General features: G+C 35.7%; 1 protein-coding gene across 1 annotated transcript in view; it reads right to left on the reverse strand.

Moving 5' to 3' along the window:
- Nucleotides 1-18,855, reverse strand: part of LOC106661296 — a 74,425-nt gene that overhangs the window by 15,297 nt on the left and 40,273 nt on the right. The window contains exon 4 of the mRNA XM_014384586.2: nt 2,682-2,829. Within this exon, the coding sequence (XP_014240072.1) occupies nt 2,682-2,829 (148 nt within the window). The remainder of the gene's footprint in view (nt 1-2,681; nt 2,830-18,855) is intronic.

Raw genomic sequence — 18,855 nt, forward strand, 5'->3', positions numbered from 1 at the left:
TTGCGATAACCTTTCATGAAGAATAACGGGGAAGAACTAAACGGACCCACATCTGAAGATCCAACTCGTGGATAGGACAACGTACCTTGTACAATAGCCACAGAGGAATCAAACAGTACTATTGTTCATATAAACATATAAAATTTAATCAGTGTACAAATACGATACATGCCATACCAACTTCATGCTTTTACTTTAAACTACTGAATAGAGATATTTTGCAATTGAAACTTCAACATTGAATAAGTAAGTTCGAATGAAAACCAATCTTCTTTGTTCTAAAAACATCGTTATTTTTTCTGTCTAAAATCACTGCCATTTTGGCTCATCTATTATGGTAAAGTGTTCTCCTTTAGAAATTTCACTTGGTAATTTCTTTGCTAGTGTTTTTTTTTAAATAACTACCTAAATCTTAACAGTCTCTCATGGTTTTGCCTCTTCTTGATGTTTCTTTTTCAGCATTGCTCATTTTCTTCTACCAGCGAGTGAAGAGGTATAAAATCACATCCTGAGATTATATTTCTTATCCTATCGGACCTTTCCAGGTTAAATTTTTCAATATTTGAATATTCATTAGATTTCGTGGGCCGATTGACCAAGTATCATCTTTCGATTAATTAATCTTTTATGTAAGGTATTGGTTGAGATAAAAAAATCAGCGTCACGAGCGGGATTCGAACCCACGAGCTTCGGCTAAATACGCCGCTGCTCGATCCACTCGGACACTAACTAACCTCCCGTCTCAACCCAACCTTTCGAATTTTCCATCCTTTTTGCCATTTTTCAAATGCCGAGTAATCTGTTTGATTCTCGGCGACAAATGACATGGCCACGGAGAGCTTTAGTGAAGATGCACTTCATTTAACTTATTAAATTCGTTATATTTCGTGGTCCGATTGACCAAGTATCATCTTTTAAATAATGTGTGATGATTAGTGACCGTTAATCGATAATTATTCAGAAATCGTGAGATGCGGTCTGGTGTGATGTAGGTATCAGAAAAACATTTTCTTTATTGTGCCAACGTTTCGATCTTTATTGAGATCATCTTCAGGGCCTGGGATTTACAAACATTGTTTATATTTAACAAATACACGTAGGATGTGGAAAAAAGTGAATTTATACAATGCAAAATATATTTTTTTAATATGTTTTTTTGAAATTTTTTATATTCAATCAAAGTATTTCTACTCACTCAAATGGTACACAGAAGACAAACACTTAGAGTGAGTAGAAATACTTTGATTGAATTTAAAAAAATATATTTTGCATTGTATAAATTCACCTTTTTCCACATCCTACGTATATTTGTTAAATGTAAACAATGTTTGTAAATCCCAGGCCCTGAAGATGATCTCAATAAAGATCGAATCGTTGGCAGGGTAAAGAAAATGTTTTTCTGAAACCTACATCACACCAGACCGCATCTCACGATTTCTGAATAATACTTTCAATTAATTAATCTTTTATGTAAGGTATTGGTATATTGAAAATTGGTAAAAAGGAGGAAAAATTCTAAAGTTTAGGTTGAGATGGGAGGTTAGTGGATCGAAGTCACAATAGCTCAAGTGGTAGAGCAACGGCGTATTTAGCCGAAGGTCTTGGGTTCGAATCCCGCTCGTGACACTGACTTTTTATCTCAATACCTTACATATTAGTATAATTAATTGAATTATTTATTACCTTGACAAATAATTTAGTGAAGTATTAATAATGTATGAAAAGTCAGTCTACATTTTTTTCATATTTTTCTTTCATCTTCACCGGTGACTTCCAAGCTGAGGTCCGTGCAATCGAAAGATGTACCCAATTCAATCGGAACAAAGGTTTCAAAAGCAAGAATGTAGCTATCAAATCAGATAACCAAGGTCAAACATCATTAGCTCAAAGATGATCCTGAATTGCAATACCAAACTAAACAAATTCGGTATGCAAAACAAAATCAGCCTCTTTTGGCCCGAGGATATGTGGGAGTAGAAGACAATGAGAAATCGGATGATGCCCTGGCAAGAAGAGGGACTGCTATACCGCTGATAGGAGCCGAGCTTTTCTGTAGGAATACACACTATCACCTCAGACAGAAGAATAGAAAGAAAATGAAGGAACATTGGAACTCACCCATTGGACACAAATAATCCACGAACCTACTAACAAACTTTGGAAGGAAAGAAGTAACTGAATGCATTAAAGGAAGCCGGAAAAAACTACGAATCCTAACAGGATCAGGGCAGTGCAAACTGAAGAAGATTGGCATAACCACGGTATGCAGATTCTGCGAAGAAGCCGACGAGACACAAACACTACTAACAAACAATGGTGCTACACTTGCGCACAGGGGGCACATTTGGGACATACAGCGTAACCGTAGAAGAGACTGAAACCGGGCCTACTAATCAAGTTCCTCGATGAACTAGGACTTACAGGTGTAATTTAAGCACATTACTGGGAATACAATCTACCTAGCTTTCATCTTGTTCAAGCATAAGTTGTTTAATTAAAATAATTAAAAATAATCTTCGCTTGTTTTCTACCGTCGACAGGTTGACCTATGAAAATAGAAAAATATAGAAATACGACTATAAATGAAACCAGCGAGAATAGGCGGACCAAGACGATCAAACTAGAAATCTTCACCTTAGTATTTCACTGTCTTACATTACTGATGTTAAAAAAATACTTACGCTGTACTCTCGTCTTGTTGTTGATGTACCTTCTCGAATCCCATGTCTCCAGACCTGACTGGGCTCGCCAATCCAGCAGGGCGTGTTCCAGCGGTCTTGATCTCAGCTGGGTATTTATTGGCACATAACCTTCTCCGATATACACCACCTAAAAATAATTTAAAAAAGAAGTTATTTTAGGATATTTCACGCACTGCTAGTGATTCGAAGAATGTAAAACATACAGAACAAATTCATACTGATAGTGTTTACTAATTTTCAGTTTGCGAGTGATTTCGCTGTTTTAAACTGTTCTGACTTAACTGTTCTAGAAAATATAATAATTATCCATATTACTTTTGATCTATATTTTCCCGATCGATGGATTATTATGAAATAATTTATATCACAACATTCCACTAACAGACAAAAAGTAGGAAACCTACCCTGCGGTCTTACTTTCCTTAAATTTTTGGCGCGCGGCATGAGTCGCGAGCCTCGCGATTTACCGAGAAAAAACCCACATCGGTAAGGTCGTCTTCAAGGGATTGAAACAGTTATGCGACCGTAAAAAAATAAAATAAAATAAATAAAAACGAGTTCCCATGGAAATGAGGGTAATCAGTTACTGTTTGCCCCGCTACGCATCCCAAATGGAGCGAGAACGGCCAATTTTTTCTCTCGCGCGCGTCGTCTCTGAGCGGCTGGTTCAATTACAACCTCGTTAACAAAAACATAATTTACGAACTTGTGAAACACCTTTTGGTTTCTTCTACTAGATGAACCTGGAAAACTATCCACGGACAGTTTATTATCCCTTGGGTAATTAATTATCTTAACCATAATCATTGTGTATAAACTATATTGATAATAAACTATTTACTAATTATTCTAAGCATTAAACAATGAATTTTACATAGACAAGAGAGGGTCAAAAGATAGGTCGGATAGGAATAGAAAATCTTAAGTATTATATGGGTGTTTAATCACCCACCGAGTGCCTTGGTTCCGTATAGAGAGCGAGTAGGGATGCCACGAAACTTTTAACTATGAACTGACTGTTTTTCTAGATCTACCGATGATTTTTGTACTGTATAATAGTGTTTGTAGTATGTTAAATATTCCGTGCGATTGAAAGTATTCATTAGCGCGAAAGCTTATTTTTAAATGGCCTAAGACGGAATAATCGACGCTCACGTATGATAGATTTATAGTTTGTGTATCAGATGAGTGATGTAACACTCGTCATGACAGCTAGTTGACATTTTTGAGTTTTTGTTCCTGAATTATCTTATTTGGTCATAAAATTTTCTTTTACCACCAGTTCGGAAAATGTAAATGTCATTTTTGAAGTGAAAGTTTACTAAAAATATATAATTTTTGTTCATTACCTATTTTGATCTGCGTATCCTCGCCGGGTTTGTCTGTAAGACCCACTGAAGATGGCGAAATGCCGAAACGCGTCTGACAGACCAACCCAGCGAGGATAGGCAAAGATGATCGGTATGGATCAAATTAGGTTCATCACCTTACAGACAGGAGGGAAAAATATGTAGTTAAATAATTGTATTTGTCAAAACAGAGGCTCTAGGTTCGAAGCCTGGCAGATCCCATGGTTTTTTAATGGATTATAGCATGAGAAATGGGTAGTAAAGTGGTTGACCCCCTCGTACTCAACAGCCATTGGATAGATGGACGTTAAGACCTCCGGTATGACAGGAATTACTTTACATTTTACTATAATTTCGCTTTTTTTATATTCCATTTATGTTAATCAAGGTTTTTCTCTCATAAGAAACTTTTGTAGTATCCGCGGTGGTAAGTTCGATTCCTACAGTCGCCAATGGAATTTTCTGAACGCTTTCCTTCATCCCAAAAATCACTATATATAACATCTAAAATATAAAAAAATGTAGTTCAAAATGATCAAAACTCATGAAATTCTTTCTTCTTGTATCAAAGAAGATCATATTTGTCAATAAATCAATCGTTTTATTATACTTTCTTATTTCATGGTTTTTGGTTTTCAGTGTTCTGATCGGTAGTCGTTCTCTTTCGTGTTCTCTTGCTGGCTTAAGTTTCAATCAAAAGCTTGGGATCACGCCATCTTCAGTAAAGGTACTTGCTTAAGTTTCAACCGAAACACCCGTGTGTGAAACGTATAGCCTTGTCCCCACGGCTTGTCGTACCTTACACCGAGGGTACTTAAAGTCCGACCTGAAAGTTTTGGTGCTTAACGGATGACAAGCCTCAGTACTGCTTGATCACCAGTCCCCACGATCAGTTGTAGTTTGTTGCCGCAGTACCGGTTTTTCTGACCTGAATTCATTTTTCAACATCTATAAATTATATCTTTAAATCAAAACTAGCTGTATTAAAAACAATTTACGCAATGGGTGACTCGTGGCCGCTCGAAATTCGCCATGGACATAGTTTGAACTAGTTTGTTGTTTATTGACATCAAAAGTTTTGCACAACAAAACAAAACATAACGAAGTTTCAAAAATACAGTCAGATTTTTCTTTTGAGTTTGCCCAAATCGTTGGTATAAATGTTCAATTCATTACAGTTCGTGGTCCGATTGACCGAATAACGTTTTTCCATTAATTAATCTTTATATAAGGTATTTATTGAGATAAAAAAGTCAGTGTCACGAGCGGGATTCGAACCCACGGCCCTCGGCTACTCTACCACTTGAGCTATCGTGACTTCGATCCACTCGGACACTAACTTCCCATCTCAACAATTTCGACAAATACCTTATATAAAGATTGAATTGAAAAACGTTATACGGTCAATCGGACCACGTATTCTACAGAATTTAATAAGTAAAATGAAGTATATTTTCATGAAAGCGATAATTTAACTGCTTATTTGGACAATGGTAGTTCAATTTAGATATTCAAATCATCGTTCCATGTTAATTGGATCGTTAGAAATATAATTTTTAATTTTTTTTACATTGCAGACGTGTAGCAGAGACCAGAGGCAAAGAATCGCATAAGAGAACCTACTCTGGTAAAATAGCAAATAGTTATATATATTATTTTTATCATATTAGACAAGGTTTGTGTAACGAGAGAAAGAAAGAAAGAAAGAGAGAGAGAGAGAGAGAGAGAGAGAGAGAGAGAGAGAGAGAGAGAGTGAGAGGGAGAGCAAGACAGATAGAAAGATAGATAGACAGTTAAAGAAATATATAGATAGATAGATAAATAGAGAGCGAGAGAGAGAGAGAAAGAGAGAAAGAGAAAAAGAGTGGAGAGAGAGAGAAAGAAAGAGAGAGCGATAAACTGATAAATGATAAACTTAAGTCTATTAGGTTTCGTGGTCCGATTGACCAAATAAATTCTTTTCAATTAATTAATTTTTAAGTAAGGTACTGGTTGTGATAAAAAACGCAGTGTCACAAGCATTCGAACCCAGGACCTTCGACTAAATACGCCGCTCCTCTACCAAAATTCAAAAGGTGGGGTTGGGATGGGAAGTTGGTATCCGAGAGGATCGAAGTCACGATAGGTCAAGTGGTAGAGGAGCGGCGTATTTAGCTAGGGTTAGATATATTAGGGTTCGAATCTCGCTCGTGATACTGACTTTTTATCTCAACAAATACTTTATATAAAGATTAATTAATAAATATTAAACAAGATTGGACCCAAAACCGACCCTGAGGGGACCCCCTAGCTTTTATGTTACTAAGTGATAATTTATTATCGTATATTTAGACAAAAAACTTCCTATAAGTAAAATATTAGATTACCTAATTAATTAAATATTTAGGAATTTTGTATGATATGAATTAGTCTAATAAAGATTAGTCTTTTGTGAAAAACGCCTTTTCAAAGTCAAAAAGATCAATCTCTTTCCATGCCTATCTGCATGTTAAAATTATCAAGAAACTTTTTAAAGCCATATTTATTTTTTTTATTTATTTTTTTCTTAGTATAATTGTTGGGAGATATGGATTTTATTGAAGTCTTCAAAACAAGGCATAATTCAAATTTTTATAATCCTAATACACATCGTCATTAGACAATCCAATCAATAAAAACAGGCAGAAATAACATAAATTTCATGATTGTCCTGGTACATATGTCCAAACATTTTATCAAGTTTGGCATTGGACTTGATCTTTTTTCGCTGGTGTAATTATAATACTTAAGAATGACTTTTATTTAAATATTGCTCACTAGTGAGAAGCACCGTGGTATAAGAGAATGTGATTATATGATGTCCTGATGATCCTAACTTAGGAAGGCAGGACGGAAAAAGCCAAACGCTTCTTAATATAAATATATAGTAAAATCGTCAAAAATTGAACTGTGATAATAATCAATGGCCACAATAGCTATAGGTTTAACATATTGAGATTTTTTTATGATCTGAGAGTTGATGAACTTGAGTTGGTCCTGTCCAATCTTCCTGGTTCTATCTTTGCTAGTTTTGGTCCAAATTTATTTATTTTCTACCTGCTAAGAAACATAACACGGATAATTTTGTTATGTAGGTAAACTTAAACAGTATAAATCTGATGGAAACAAGTAACTAATAGTCAGTAGTCTGTGTTTGAAGTAAAATATCAAATACATTGATACATCAATACATCACACATCTTTTTGACTTGATAACGCAAATAAAATAAAACATCAATAAATAAATTTGAAAACGAAAAACACGAAACAGTAAAAATTACAGAGTTTACTGGACCTGAGAGGTACTCTCTGGCCCATGTAAATCGTAATTCGTTTCGGAATAACTTATTGTTAAAAGTGTAAACATAATTTTCAGTTTTGGATCGGAAAAGACCGGAGATGCGGGGACTCGGTTGCCATCGGGAGACCGTTTTACATTGTTTGGATTGGATTAACAGTGTCAAACGGGGCATTAGCCAGCGGCGCGGATTCGGGGCGTCAAATGGAGCGTAAATGTCGGAGGTAACCGTCTTCTTTGTTGGATGGTTTTATTTCCCGGGAGGAACGCAGCATCATTTTACGACTTCTTCATTCATCCTTCGATATCAACTAACGGCCTGGGGCGAAAATCTGGGCCATACGAGAAGGAAAACATTTACAAAAAAACCTGCCGCTCCCATATTTCTAGAACAAATAGACCAAAAAATGCGAAACAAATTGGGTATATCAGAGTATTAAAAAATATTTATTGTTTTCTCCCTCTCTCAATGATATAGCCCATAATTATCTACTAAGATCATGATTTATCGGATGGCCTTTACCAAAAGGCATTAGTAAAGTTCACTCATTTTTAGATTTTTTCATCTCAACATATAAATATTATATTTTTGTATTGGGTGAGGAAATACATAAACTTCCAATAAAGTAACATCTCTCTCTCTCTCTCTCTCTCTCTCTCTCTCTTCTAATTTGTAAGAATCTGAAGAAAATCTAATTTTGTTACTCAACAGCAATATGCTCTGCATAAAAATATAACCTATAAGTTCAACTTGGGTGTATTTTAATAAATAAATCGTTAATCTCTCTCATGAGTTTATCTGTCTGTCAGTTTCGTTATTTGGTTGTCTGACTATTTGTTTGTCCTTCTTTTTCACCTTTTCTCTTTCTTTCTCTTCTCTCTCTTTCTCCCTTTCTCTCACTTTTTTCTCTCTCTCTCACTTTATCATTGTTTTTAAAGATGTTTCAACCGAAGAGAGAAAATTTTTATATTTCACATTGGCTGAGAAATATAAACTACACCCCTCTCTCTCTCTCTCTCTCTCACTTTATCATTGTTTTTAAAGATGTTTCCACCGAAGAGAGAAAATTTCTATTTTTTACATTGGCTGAGAAATATAAACTACATCCCTCTCTCTCATTCTCTCTCTCTCTCTCATGAGTTTATCTGTCTGTCAGTTCCTTTATGTGGTTGTCTGACTTACGTTTGTCCTTCTATTTTACCCTTTTTTTCTTTCTCTTCTTTCTTTCTCTCACTCACTTTTTTTTCTCTCTCTCTCTCACTTTATCTTTGTTTTTAAAGATTTTTTCAACACAAGAGAGAAAATTTTTATTTTTTATATTGGCTGAGAAATATAAACTACACCTCTCTCTCAGTCTATAACTATCTATCTATTTATCTTTAATTCTCCCACCCTTATTTTTGCTCCTTTTCTATCTATACAAATACCTTTATATTTCCCTTTGTGTTTATATGTCTGTTAGTTTCTTTGTGTGGTTGTCCGACTTTCTTGTCTCTGTCTCTCTTTCTCTTTCTCTCTCTCATGAGTTTATTTGTCTGTCATTTTCTTTATGTGGTGGTCTGTCTTACGTTTGTTCTTCTCTTTTACTCTTTTTTTCTTTCTCTTCTCTCTCTTTCTTTCTCTCACTCACTTTTTTTTCTCTCTCTCTCTCTCACTTTATCTTTGTTTTTAAAGATTTTTTCAACCCTAGAGAGAAAATTATTATTTTTTATATTGGATGAGAAATATAAACTACACCTCTCTCTCAGTCTATAACTATCTATCTATTTATCTTTAATTCTCCCACCCTTATTTTTGCTCCTTTTCTATCTACAAATACCTTTATATTTCCCTTTGTGTTTATATGTCTGCTAGTTTCTTTGTGTGGTTGTCCGACTTTCTTGTCTCTCTTTCTCTCTCTCTCTCTGAGTTTATCTGACTGTCATTTTCTTTATGTGGTGGTCTGTCTTATTACGTTTGCCCCTCTCTTTCACCTTTTCCCTCTCACTCTATTTCTATCGCTCTCCCTAGATCTCTCTTTCTCACACTCTCTTTTCATCTCTTTTTTTAAGATTTTTTCAACTGAAGAGAGAAAAATTATATTTTTTATATTGACTGAAAAACATAAACTACACTTCTCTCTAACACTCTCTTATATAATAATAATAATAATAATAATATATATCTTTACTACTCTCACTTTATGCTTATCTGTCTCTCAGTTTATTTGAGTGGTTTTCAGACTTTCTTGTCTCTCTCCCGTTTTTTCCTGTCACTCTCTCTTTCTCTCCCACTTCCTCTCCCTCTCCCACTCTCTCTGTCTTTTATTATTTCTCTTTCTTTTTCTCCCTAACCTCTATATCTATTTCTCTTTTTCTTTTTTTCTCGCCTCCCTTTCTCTCTCTTTATCTATCTTTCTCTCTCTTCCTCTCTCTCTCTTTCTGATATATTATAATTCATGAAAGAAACTAGAAACTTAAAAGGTCCTGTAAAAACGTGAAACCATGAAGAATGTTAGTAAAAAAAGTATACATCTCAACAAACTGGTACGTGTTCATAAACTGCATCAACGTCACGTCCACAGACAAAAAAACAGATTAAACATAACGCAAACTACAAACACGAAGAAAAGTTTTTTCAAAACTGTAGCCTACGAGAAACATAACTACTTACTTCTAAAACAAATAAAGCAAAGATAGTGGAATTACTTAGATTAATGGTGTTTATTTGGACAATTTAGGTTTTCGGAAAAAGTGCTTAGGAAAAAGGCTAATTGATAAGGTCAAGATCAAAAGAAAACATCATAAAATTTGACTATACTCACTGGTTCTTTTTCATATACGATAATGTACGAATTAAATTTAAAAATTCCAATAATAATATGAATTCACTAATTTCGTGGTCCGCTTTTTAGTTGAGATAAAAAAGTCAATGGCACGAGCGGGATTCGAACCCACGATCTTCGGCTAGATACGCCAAAAGGAGGGAAATTTCGAAGGTGGGGTTGAGATGGGAAGTTAGTGTAGGTACATACTGTAAGTCGCATTCGCAGAAAAAGAGAAAAATTTAACATAGCACAAAAACAAGCCCAAATATAACTGACTAGACAGGGGCGTCGGTGGCCGCAACGGTTTAGACGTTGACACGGCGCTCATCACCGTAAAGTAAAGGTCCCGGGTTCGAATCCAGCGGCCCTGCTTTCGAACCCATTTTTTCAAAAACACCGCCACCCCGAGGGTTTATATGTATGACAGGTTAATAAATAAAAAAGTACATGTACTGATTACTGGGTCTATTCTTGCTGGCTACCGTTTCACCTTCAGGTCATCTTCATTGAGGGGCTGTTTTTTCATTAATTGTGGTATCTAGTGGTATTTATCCCAAAGGATCAACATTATAACAAGCTGTAAAATAATTATTCTACTCCTAGTAACTCATGGTAATCAAGTCATTATTAATTTAATCAAAAACCCTTGCTGTGAAATTAGCCATGACACAGAAATTTCACACATTAAACTTGTTTCAAAACATGGGCGCGTAGGATATAAAAACAGTCAACCCCAAACCGACTGATATCCTGGATGTTGCAAAAGACGAGTAGAACCAACCGGTAAACGCGCTTCCACTTGAGAAAATCCGATCGTCGAAACGCGTTTAACTGATTAACAGCGAGAAGGAGGACCGGAGAATCGAAACCAATCTCGGCAGGAAAACCTCAGACAATTTTGTAAAACTAGCATAGGAAGTATGGAGTAAATTTAGATTGTGTCTGGAGAGCGATGACTTCAAATTTATCTATGAAGGAGGTCTATGAAGAAAGACAAAGATGAACTAAAGATAATTGGACGCAATATTGCTCTTTGAATAGTAAAAAGGTTTAAGTTAGGTTTTGTTCTGGTTATTTTCTTCTATAATTTAAAATGGTTAATCCTAGTGTAACTATGAGAAAATTGGTGCGGGCATAGTTCGAAGTGTTAATAGGAAACCTGACGTTTTTCAAGGGAGTTGGTGTTTCTGCAAAATGATTATTTGGAGATCGTGAAGTGCCGTCTCGTTTGACGTAGGCTTTAGAAAAATATTTTCTTTATCATATTAACGTTTCGATCTTTATTGAGATCATCTTTATCATCGAAACGTTGGCACGGTAAAGAAAATGGTTTTACAAAACCTACGTAACACCAGACCGCACTTCACGATTTCCGAATAATCATTGGCTAACTGTCACTAAAAGCCACACATTTCTGAAAAATATATTTCCATATTTTTTTCATGGACCGGTTCGTGATATCGGTTCCCGCTTTAGACCGTCCTGGTAAAAGGCTTATTTAGCCGGAGTTGCTATCCTATCGAGTCTAAGGCTCCAAGGATGTTTACACCTGGAGTCCAGTTGTTTTCTCGATAAGGTAGTTGATGAAAGAAGGAAAAAACAGCCATCTTCGAATGTAAAGCAACTGCTCAATGGAGACATAGCCTGGGGTAGAAAGAAAACCCAAGGAAAAGAATTGTAGCAACGACAGTCATCTTATACTTCAAAAGAGTTGGGTCGAGTCAGTTGAACCGGTCTAAGGAACTAGGAAGTTTACAGAAGACTGCACTACTCTAGGGACATAAAAACCCCACTTTCTAGATTTCCATAATCATCTATATAGCGGGTCTTCAAGACGAACACGAAAAATAATTATTTGACGGCAAAAGTTCAGCGAGAGTAAACACGATCAGCAATGATAACCGAATTGCCCAATAACTCTCGGCCTTGGTCGGCTCCGACCGACATGTCATTGCCAACAATTGCATCTGCGTAAATATTATGCCGGTTTTCTATTTCTGTTTCCGAGAAATGGAGCAACTTGGGATTGGGCAAGCTTTCTCGGCGACCTTGTGCTTTCTACGGATCAGGGGCCATGCGGAGCGGACTTGGGAGCGTTTGGCATCGATCGCGTGCCTCAAGGAGAACAATCTGGGGAAAGAATATCCTGAAATTGTCTTTAAACTGAGGCCAGATCGACCAGATTACCGATTGCCTCCCGTCGGCCTGTCCGTCTCACATGACAACAGGCACATCTTGACATACGATCATGAGTGTTCAAAACTGGTTTACAATTAAACCAAAAATAGTGAAATGTTTTTTTAGGGGAACTTCGATGTTTCTTGTATGATGGGCGACCTGAGAGTTGATATCCAGTAAGATAACAGTCTTGGTTTCTCTGTTTTCTACAGTATTGGTTTATCATTGGTTCATGGATCTTTGTTTTATTTAGCGCATCAGCTTTGTCATGGCATCATCATGAAACTAATCACGAAATAAACTTTGATGATGTTGATGTGGTTGACAGGGAGAAAAACTTGGACAGAAGATTATTAAAAGAAATGCTACACAAGTTACAAAACTAACTTGTTTTTGATGACCGCATCCCTGATCTCGAACTGACTATTGATATCCCGACGGTCGATTCATCCTTCCTTCATTATTACTATTAAATCTAATATCTATCCAATTGACCAAATAACTTCTTTCAATAAGTTACTTTTTATGGAAAAATGGCAAAAAGGAGGGAAAATTAAAAAAACGTGCGGTTGAAATTGGAAGTTGGTGCCCGAGTGGATCGACGTCACGATAGCTCAGGTGGTAGAGCAGCGGCGTATCAAGCCGAAGATCGTGGGTTCGAATCCCGCTCGTGCCATTGACTTTTTTCATCTCAACTAAAAACTTTAATTAATTGTAATGTATTAATTGGTCAAGCGGACCACGAAATTAGTGAAGTTAATTTTTATGTAAGGTAGGATGTGTAGGTAGGATTTAATGTAGGATGTGGAAAAAATACTAAATAAATTATACAATGCAAAATATTTTTTTTTTATTCAATCAAAGTATTTCTACTCACTCAAAATGTTTGTCTTCTGTGTACCCTTTGAGTGAGTAGAAATACTTTGATTGAATACAAAAAATAAATAAAAAATATTTTTCATTGTATAAATTCACTTTTCCACATCCTAAATGTATTTGTTAAATGTAAACAATGTTGGACTGCAAAAGTCAGTGTCACGAGCGGGATTCGAACCCACGACCTTCGGCTGAATCAGCCGCTGCTCTACCACTTGAGCTATCGCAGCTATCAATCTCAGAGTCAACTAAGATAGGCAAGGGAACACCAATCCTGGACTTTAGCAGAATGGAAAAATATGTCCTACAAGATCATATAGTGCCTTTTATGACTTTTGTAGGCTCCCAATCCTTGCTTACACATTATACTAAGCCACATAACATGTATTTCTGAGAATCTAATTTTTGTATTTATTTTGTACATCTGGCAATGATTGATGGCAAATCAGTTGGTCTTGTACCAGTCCTACGTTTTTGCATCAGCCATAATACTATATTTCAATTAATTAATTTTTGTATGTAAGGTCTTGGTTGAAATGAAAAAGTTAGTGTCACGGGATTCGAACCCACTACCTTGTCATGATAGCTCAAGTGGTAGAGCAGCGGCTTATTCAGCCGAGGGTCATGGGTTCGAATCCCGCTCGTGACACTAACTTTTTCATTTCAACCAATACCTTACATAAAAATTGTTATTATTATTAATTACCTTTATAGAGTGTCATGTTAAAGTTATGTTGAAAGATACTTTTCGGACACTAACCTCCCATCTCAACCTAAACTTTCAAATTTTCCATACTTTTTACCAATTTTCAATATACCAATACCTTACATAAAAGATTAATTAATTTAAAGTATTATTTAGAAATCGTGAGATGCGGTCTGGTGTGATGTAGGTTTCAGAAAAACATTTTCTTTATCGTGCCAACGTTTCGATCTTTATTGAGATCATCTTCAGGGCCTGGGATTTACAAACATTGTTTACATTTAACAAATACATGTAGGATGTGTAAAAAAGTGAATTTATACAATGCAAAATATTTTTTTTTATTCAATCAAAGTATTTCTACTCACTCAAAGTGTTTGTCTTCTGTGTACCCTTTGAGTGAGTAGAAATACTTTGATTGAATACAAAAAAATAAAAAAAAATATTTAAAAAAATATATTTTTCATTGTATAAATTCACTTTTCCACATCCTAAATGTATTTGTTAAATGTAAACAATGTTTGTAAATCCCAGGCCCTGAAGATGATCTAAATAAAGATCGAAACATTGGCACGATAAAGAAAATGTTTTTCTGAAACCTACATCACACCTGACCGCATCTCACGATTTCTGAATAATTATCGATTAACGGTCACTAATCACCACACATTAATTGAAAGATGATACTTGCTCAATTCGACCACGAAATGTAATGAATTTTATAACTTAAATTAAGTATATCTTCACGAAAGCTCTCCGTGGCCATTTCATTTGTCGCCGAGAATCGAACAGATTACACGACATTTGAAAAATGGCAAAAAGGATGGAAAATTCGAAAGGTTGGGTTGAGACGGGAGGTTAGTTAGTGTCCGAGTGGATCGAGCAGCGACTTATTCAGCCGAGGGTCATGGGTTCGAATCCCGCTCGTGACACTGACTTTTTCATTTCAACCAATACCTTACATAAAAATTATTATTATTATTAATTACCTTTATAGAGTGTCATGTTAAAGTTATGTTGAAAGATATCTTTAAGTATATATTTTTATTTTGTCATTTCGCCCCCCCCCCTTGTAATACCTTTTGCTGAAATACAGTATGATTCTATCTATCTAAGTGCATGCATAACTTGATGAATGTTTCAGGACAGTTTGGAAGATATGTTAATTCAGCTTTATCTCTTTTTGTGTTACATGATAATGATGATGCTCCTTCTCGAGAACAATGGGATCGCCGTTATCTTCGCGATTTATGACATTTGGGAGAGGCGACATGTAAAATGCATTTCACCTCGGGGAAAAAATTATTCGTTCTTTTGTTCTGTTCATCAGGGAAGTAAGAACATTTAGGTTATTATGTTATGTATGTTTATGAACAGAAAACTTGAATGTACAGCTAAATGCCGTTTTAGGCAGGGCGGTTGAGTAGCTAGCTTTGTAGGAAGGATACCGGGTCACCTCTGGTTTTATGCTATCAACGACTTAAATGATCTCGTCTAAAATAATAATTATTTTAATCTTGCAACTCGGAGAATTATTTTTGGTCGAGCGTTCGGCCTGGTCCCGTTAGCTTGGAAATTCATCGGATGCGTCTTTTGCAATTTCACTCTGAACAGAGTGTCGAGTCACGATTACAACGAGATTTTTTTTTAACTTTTCTGGGTCTGCCTAGTTGTTCGGAAAGAATCTGTGAAAAAATCTCCAGGCAATTACCCAATGTCATCCGATAGCAAAGCGACCTCCCATTCCCATAATACAGGTCCTACGTCCTGGGTATCATCGCACCGTTAAAATATTTTCACGTGAAGTCTACTAAATTTGATCAATGTTAAATGTGGGCGGATTTAGAAGTGATAGTTTAGAAGTCAACAGTTAATAAAAACATGGAAAACGATGAAAAACATGAAGTGTTCAATGTTTTCTCATGGTTTTTGCTCATTTTTCATGTTTTTTTTTAAAGTCGTTTGCGACCCTCGAGCATTTACGGCGACGTAATTTACGCGGAAGCCTATTTATTATGGGGCCGTTCTTTGTTTCCTCTTCGTGCCGGACCCGGGATGATCTGTTCCGGTGTATATGGAGGAGCATTAAGGGCTCGTTACTCATTTGGGCCGTGACCTTTATCCTGGCCGGTTGTTCTGATGGTCCCCTGACTCAGCAGGGGACGAATTGTGCTTTTTCGTACTTTTCCCCGAATCTTCATTTGCAGTGAAGGGCTATTTCAAAGTCCACGGACCGCAGACAAATCCCCTCATTATCAACTAAGGTACCGGTGGAGCATGATGTTTTGCAGAAAAATTAATACCAACGATTACTTTAGTCTTTTTTCATGTGAAGAGAAAGATATAAAAATATGTCTCTCCAACCCTCTTAAAATACAAAACTTTAAAAATCCTCTAAATCCTCTAAAAAACTACCCCTTATTGAGTTCTGACAATTTTCTAGCATATATTGGCTCTNGCTCTCAGTAATTTAAATCTTTTTTCATGTGAAGAGAAAGGTATAAAAATATGTCTTTCCAACCCTCTTAAAATATAAAACTTTAAAAATCCAGCTGAACTACCCCTAAAACTACCTCTTTTGGGTTGTGACACTTTTCTTGCATGTATTGGCTCTCAATAATTTAAATCTTTTTTCATGTGAAGAGAAAGATATAAAAATATGTCTCTCCAACCCTCTGAAAATATAAAACTTTAAAAATCCAGCTGAACTACCCCTAAAACTACCTCTTTTTGGGTTGTGACACTTTTCTTGCATATATTGGCTCTCAGTAATTTAAGTCTTTTTTTCATGTATGCCATATATATATATATATATATATATATATATACAATATGGCTTTCCAACCCTCTCACTCTCTCTTTCAACTACTCTTCTCCTCTCGCACAGTTTCGCTTTTTCTATCCCTCTTACGATAGCTTTTTTGTTGGACTGTCTGATCATATTTCCTTTTGGCTTTTAGAAAAACACAAAAGATCCATTCAATAAAGTTTATTAGTTACCAACATGACAAGCAAGTCGATTAAGTTTGCGTAAAAAGTCTTCTCTTGAGATATAAACTTATAAATACATTTAGAATTTAAAAGGTATACTAAATTATAAAACTTTTATATGATTCGTTTGTTCAAACGTAAACAGATTATTTGCAAATCAGTGAGTATATCGCACACCTACAAGAAAAGTGACGCAACATAACATGAATTTTTATCTCTCTCTCTCTCTCTCTCTCTCTCTCTCTGCATTTATTAGACTGTTTCTTTGTTAGCTTCTCTCTCCCTCCCTCCCTCTCTCTCATTCTCCCTCTCTCTCTCTCTCTCTCTCTCTCTCTCTCTCTCTGCCTCTCTGTTTCGCTCTCTGTCGCCCTCTCACTCTCTCTCTCTCTCTATTTCCCTTTTTCTATTTTTCTATCTTTTTATCTCCGATTTGTCTATATTTGTTTATACGTTTATTAGGCTATCTATGTCTTTCTCTCCATTTTTCCATCTTTTCTATTCCCCTTCTAATTTCTCAAAATATATCTATTTTTATGCGTATAAATTTTAATAATTCATTAATTTACTTAATGATTAATTTTTATCTCTCGTCCTTACTCTTACTTCAATATCCTTACATTTACCTTTATCTCTCTCTCTCTCTCTCTCTCTCTCTCTCTCTCTCTCTCTCTCTCTGCATTCATCAGACTGTTTCTTTGTTTTTTTTCTCTCTCTCTCTCTCTCTTTCTCTCGCCCTCGTTCTTTTTCTCTTTCACACACACACGCACACGCGCACGCACACACACACACACACACACACACACACAAACACACACACCACTCTTTCTCCGTTATTTGATATCTATTTATGTATTGTCTATCTTTAACTTTCTGTCAGTTTGCCTTTGTGCGTATGTGTCTCTGCCTCTCTGTTTCTCTCTCTCTCTCTCTCTCTTTCTCCTTAACTCTTTCTCTCTCCATCCCTCTATCTCATGTATGGATTTATATATTTATATATATTGGATCTGTCTCTGTTTGTCTCTCTATTTCCCTCTTTGTCTTAGAATTTACTGTGCTGTACGATTTTTCTCTCTTTACACATATAATTATTATTTTAAATTTTAATAACATTTCTAATCCAAAATATGCTTTAATATATTTCATAAAATATATTATTTTTCATTAAAGAAAATATAAATGAGAAACTTAGAGCAAATCAAAATTTTAAAAGGAAAGAAAACATTTGATCTTATTTTTGATGAAATTAGTGTTTTGTTTAAGAGATACCGCTATGATAGTTAAGTTAGGAATAATGAACGAGATCAGACGTCTATAACGAGTTTGTTGTTACAGGTTGATGGATAGAAACGTTTATTTTTGCTAAAAGCATTATTTATTTTTAACAATAGGGTCGGTGGAGTTATGAACTTAAAAACAGTGACAGGCTTAGGGCATCGCGCCATTCAACGTGTTACATGTGAAATGGGCGAGACCGTGAAAGTACACCGAGATTCCTTTTGACGTATAAGCTAAGAAGAAGAGGAAGAAGAAGAAGAAAAAAATAATAAAACGAAGAAAAATAGTTTTTAGGCCGGTCCTTCCTCCCGTGCGTTGCGATTGTACAGGAATGTTCCTGGTGAAAAGTTGGAAGCCCTTAAAGACGGGAACCCGAGGGTTCAACGTTCTTGCACCGATTACCGGATTGGACATGGGCCGCTGTCGATACACAACACTAATCACCCACTTAGGAAGATTTCAGAAAGACATTTTTTTTCCACCATCGTAAGGAACACTGTGGGAATCACTGTTTGATCTGTCAACTGGTAATTTGGCCCATTATGACCGTTTATATATACTATCAATAATTAAAATAATCTCATTTTTATTCCTCAGGCAAAGAATCTTATTTAGAGTTAAAATTAGCGGTACTAATTAGCAAATTAAATATACTAAT

Source organism: Cimex lectularius, unplaced genomic scaffold, assembly GCF_000648675.2.
Source record: "Cimex lectularius strain Harlan isolate CLEC.00 unplaced genomic scaffold, Clec_2.1 scaffold20, whole genome shotgun sequence".
NCBI classification, from domain to species: Eukaryota; Metazoa; Arthropoda; class Insecta; order Hemiptera; family Cimicidae; genus Cimex; species Cimex lectularius.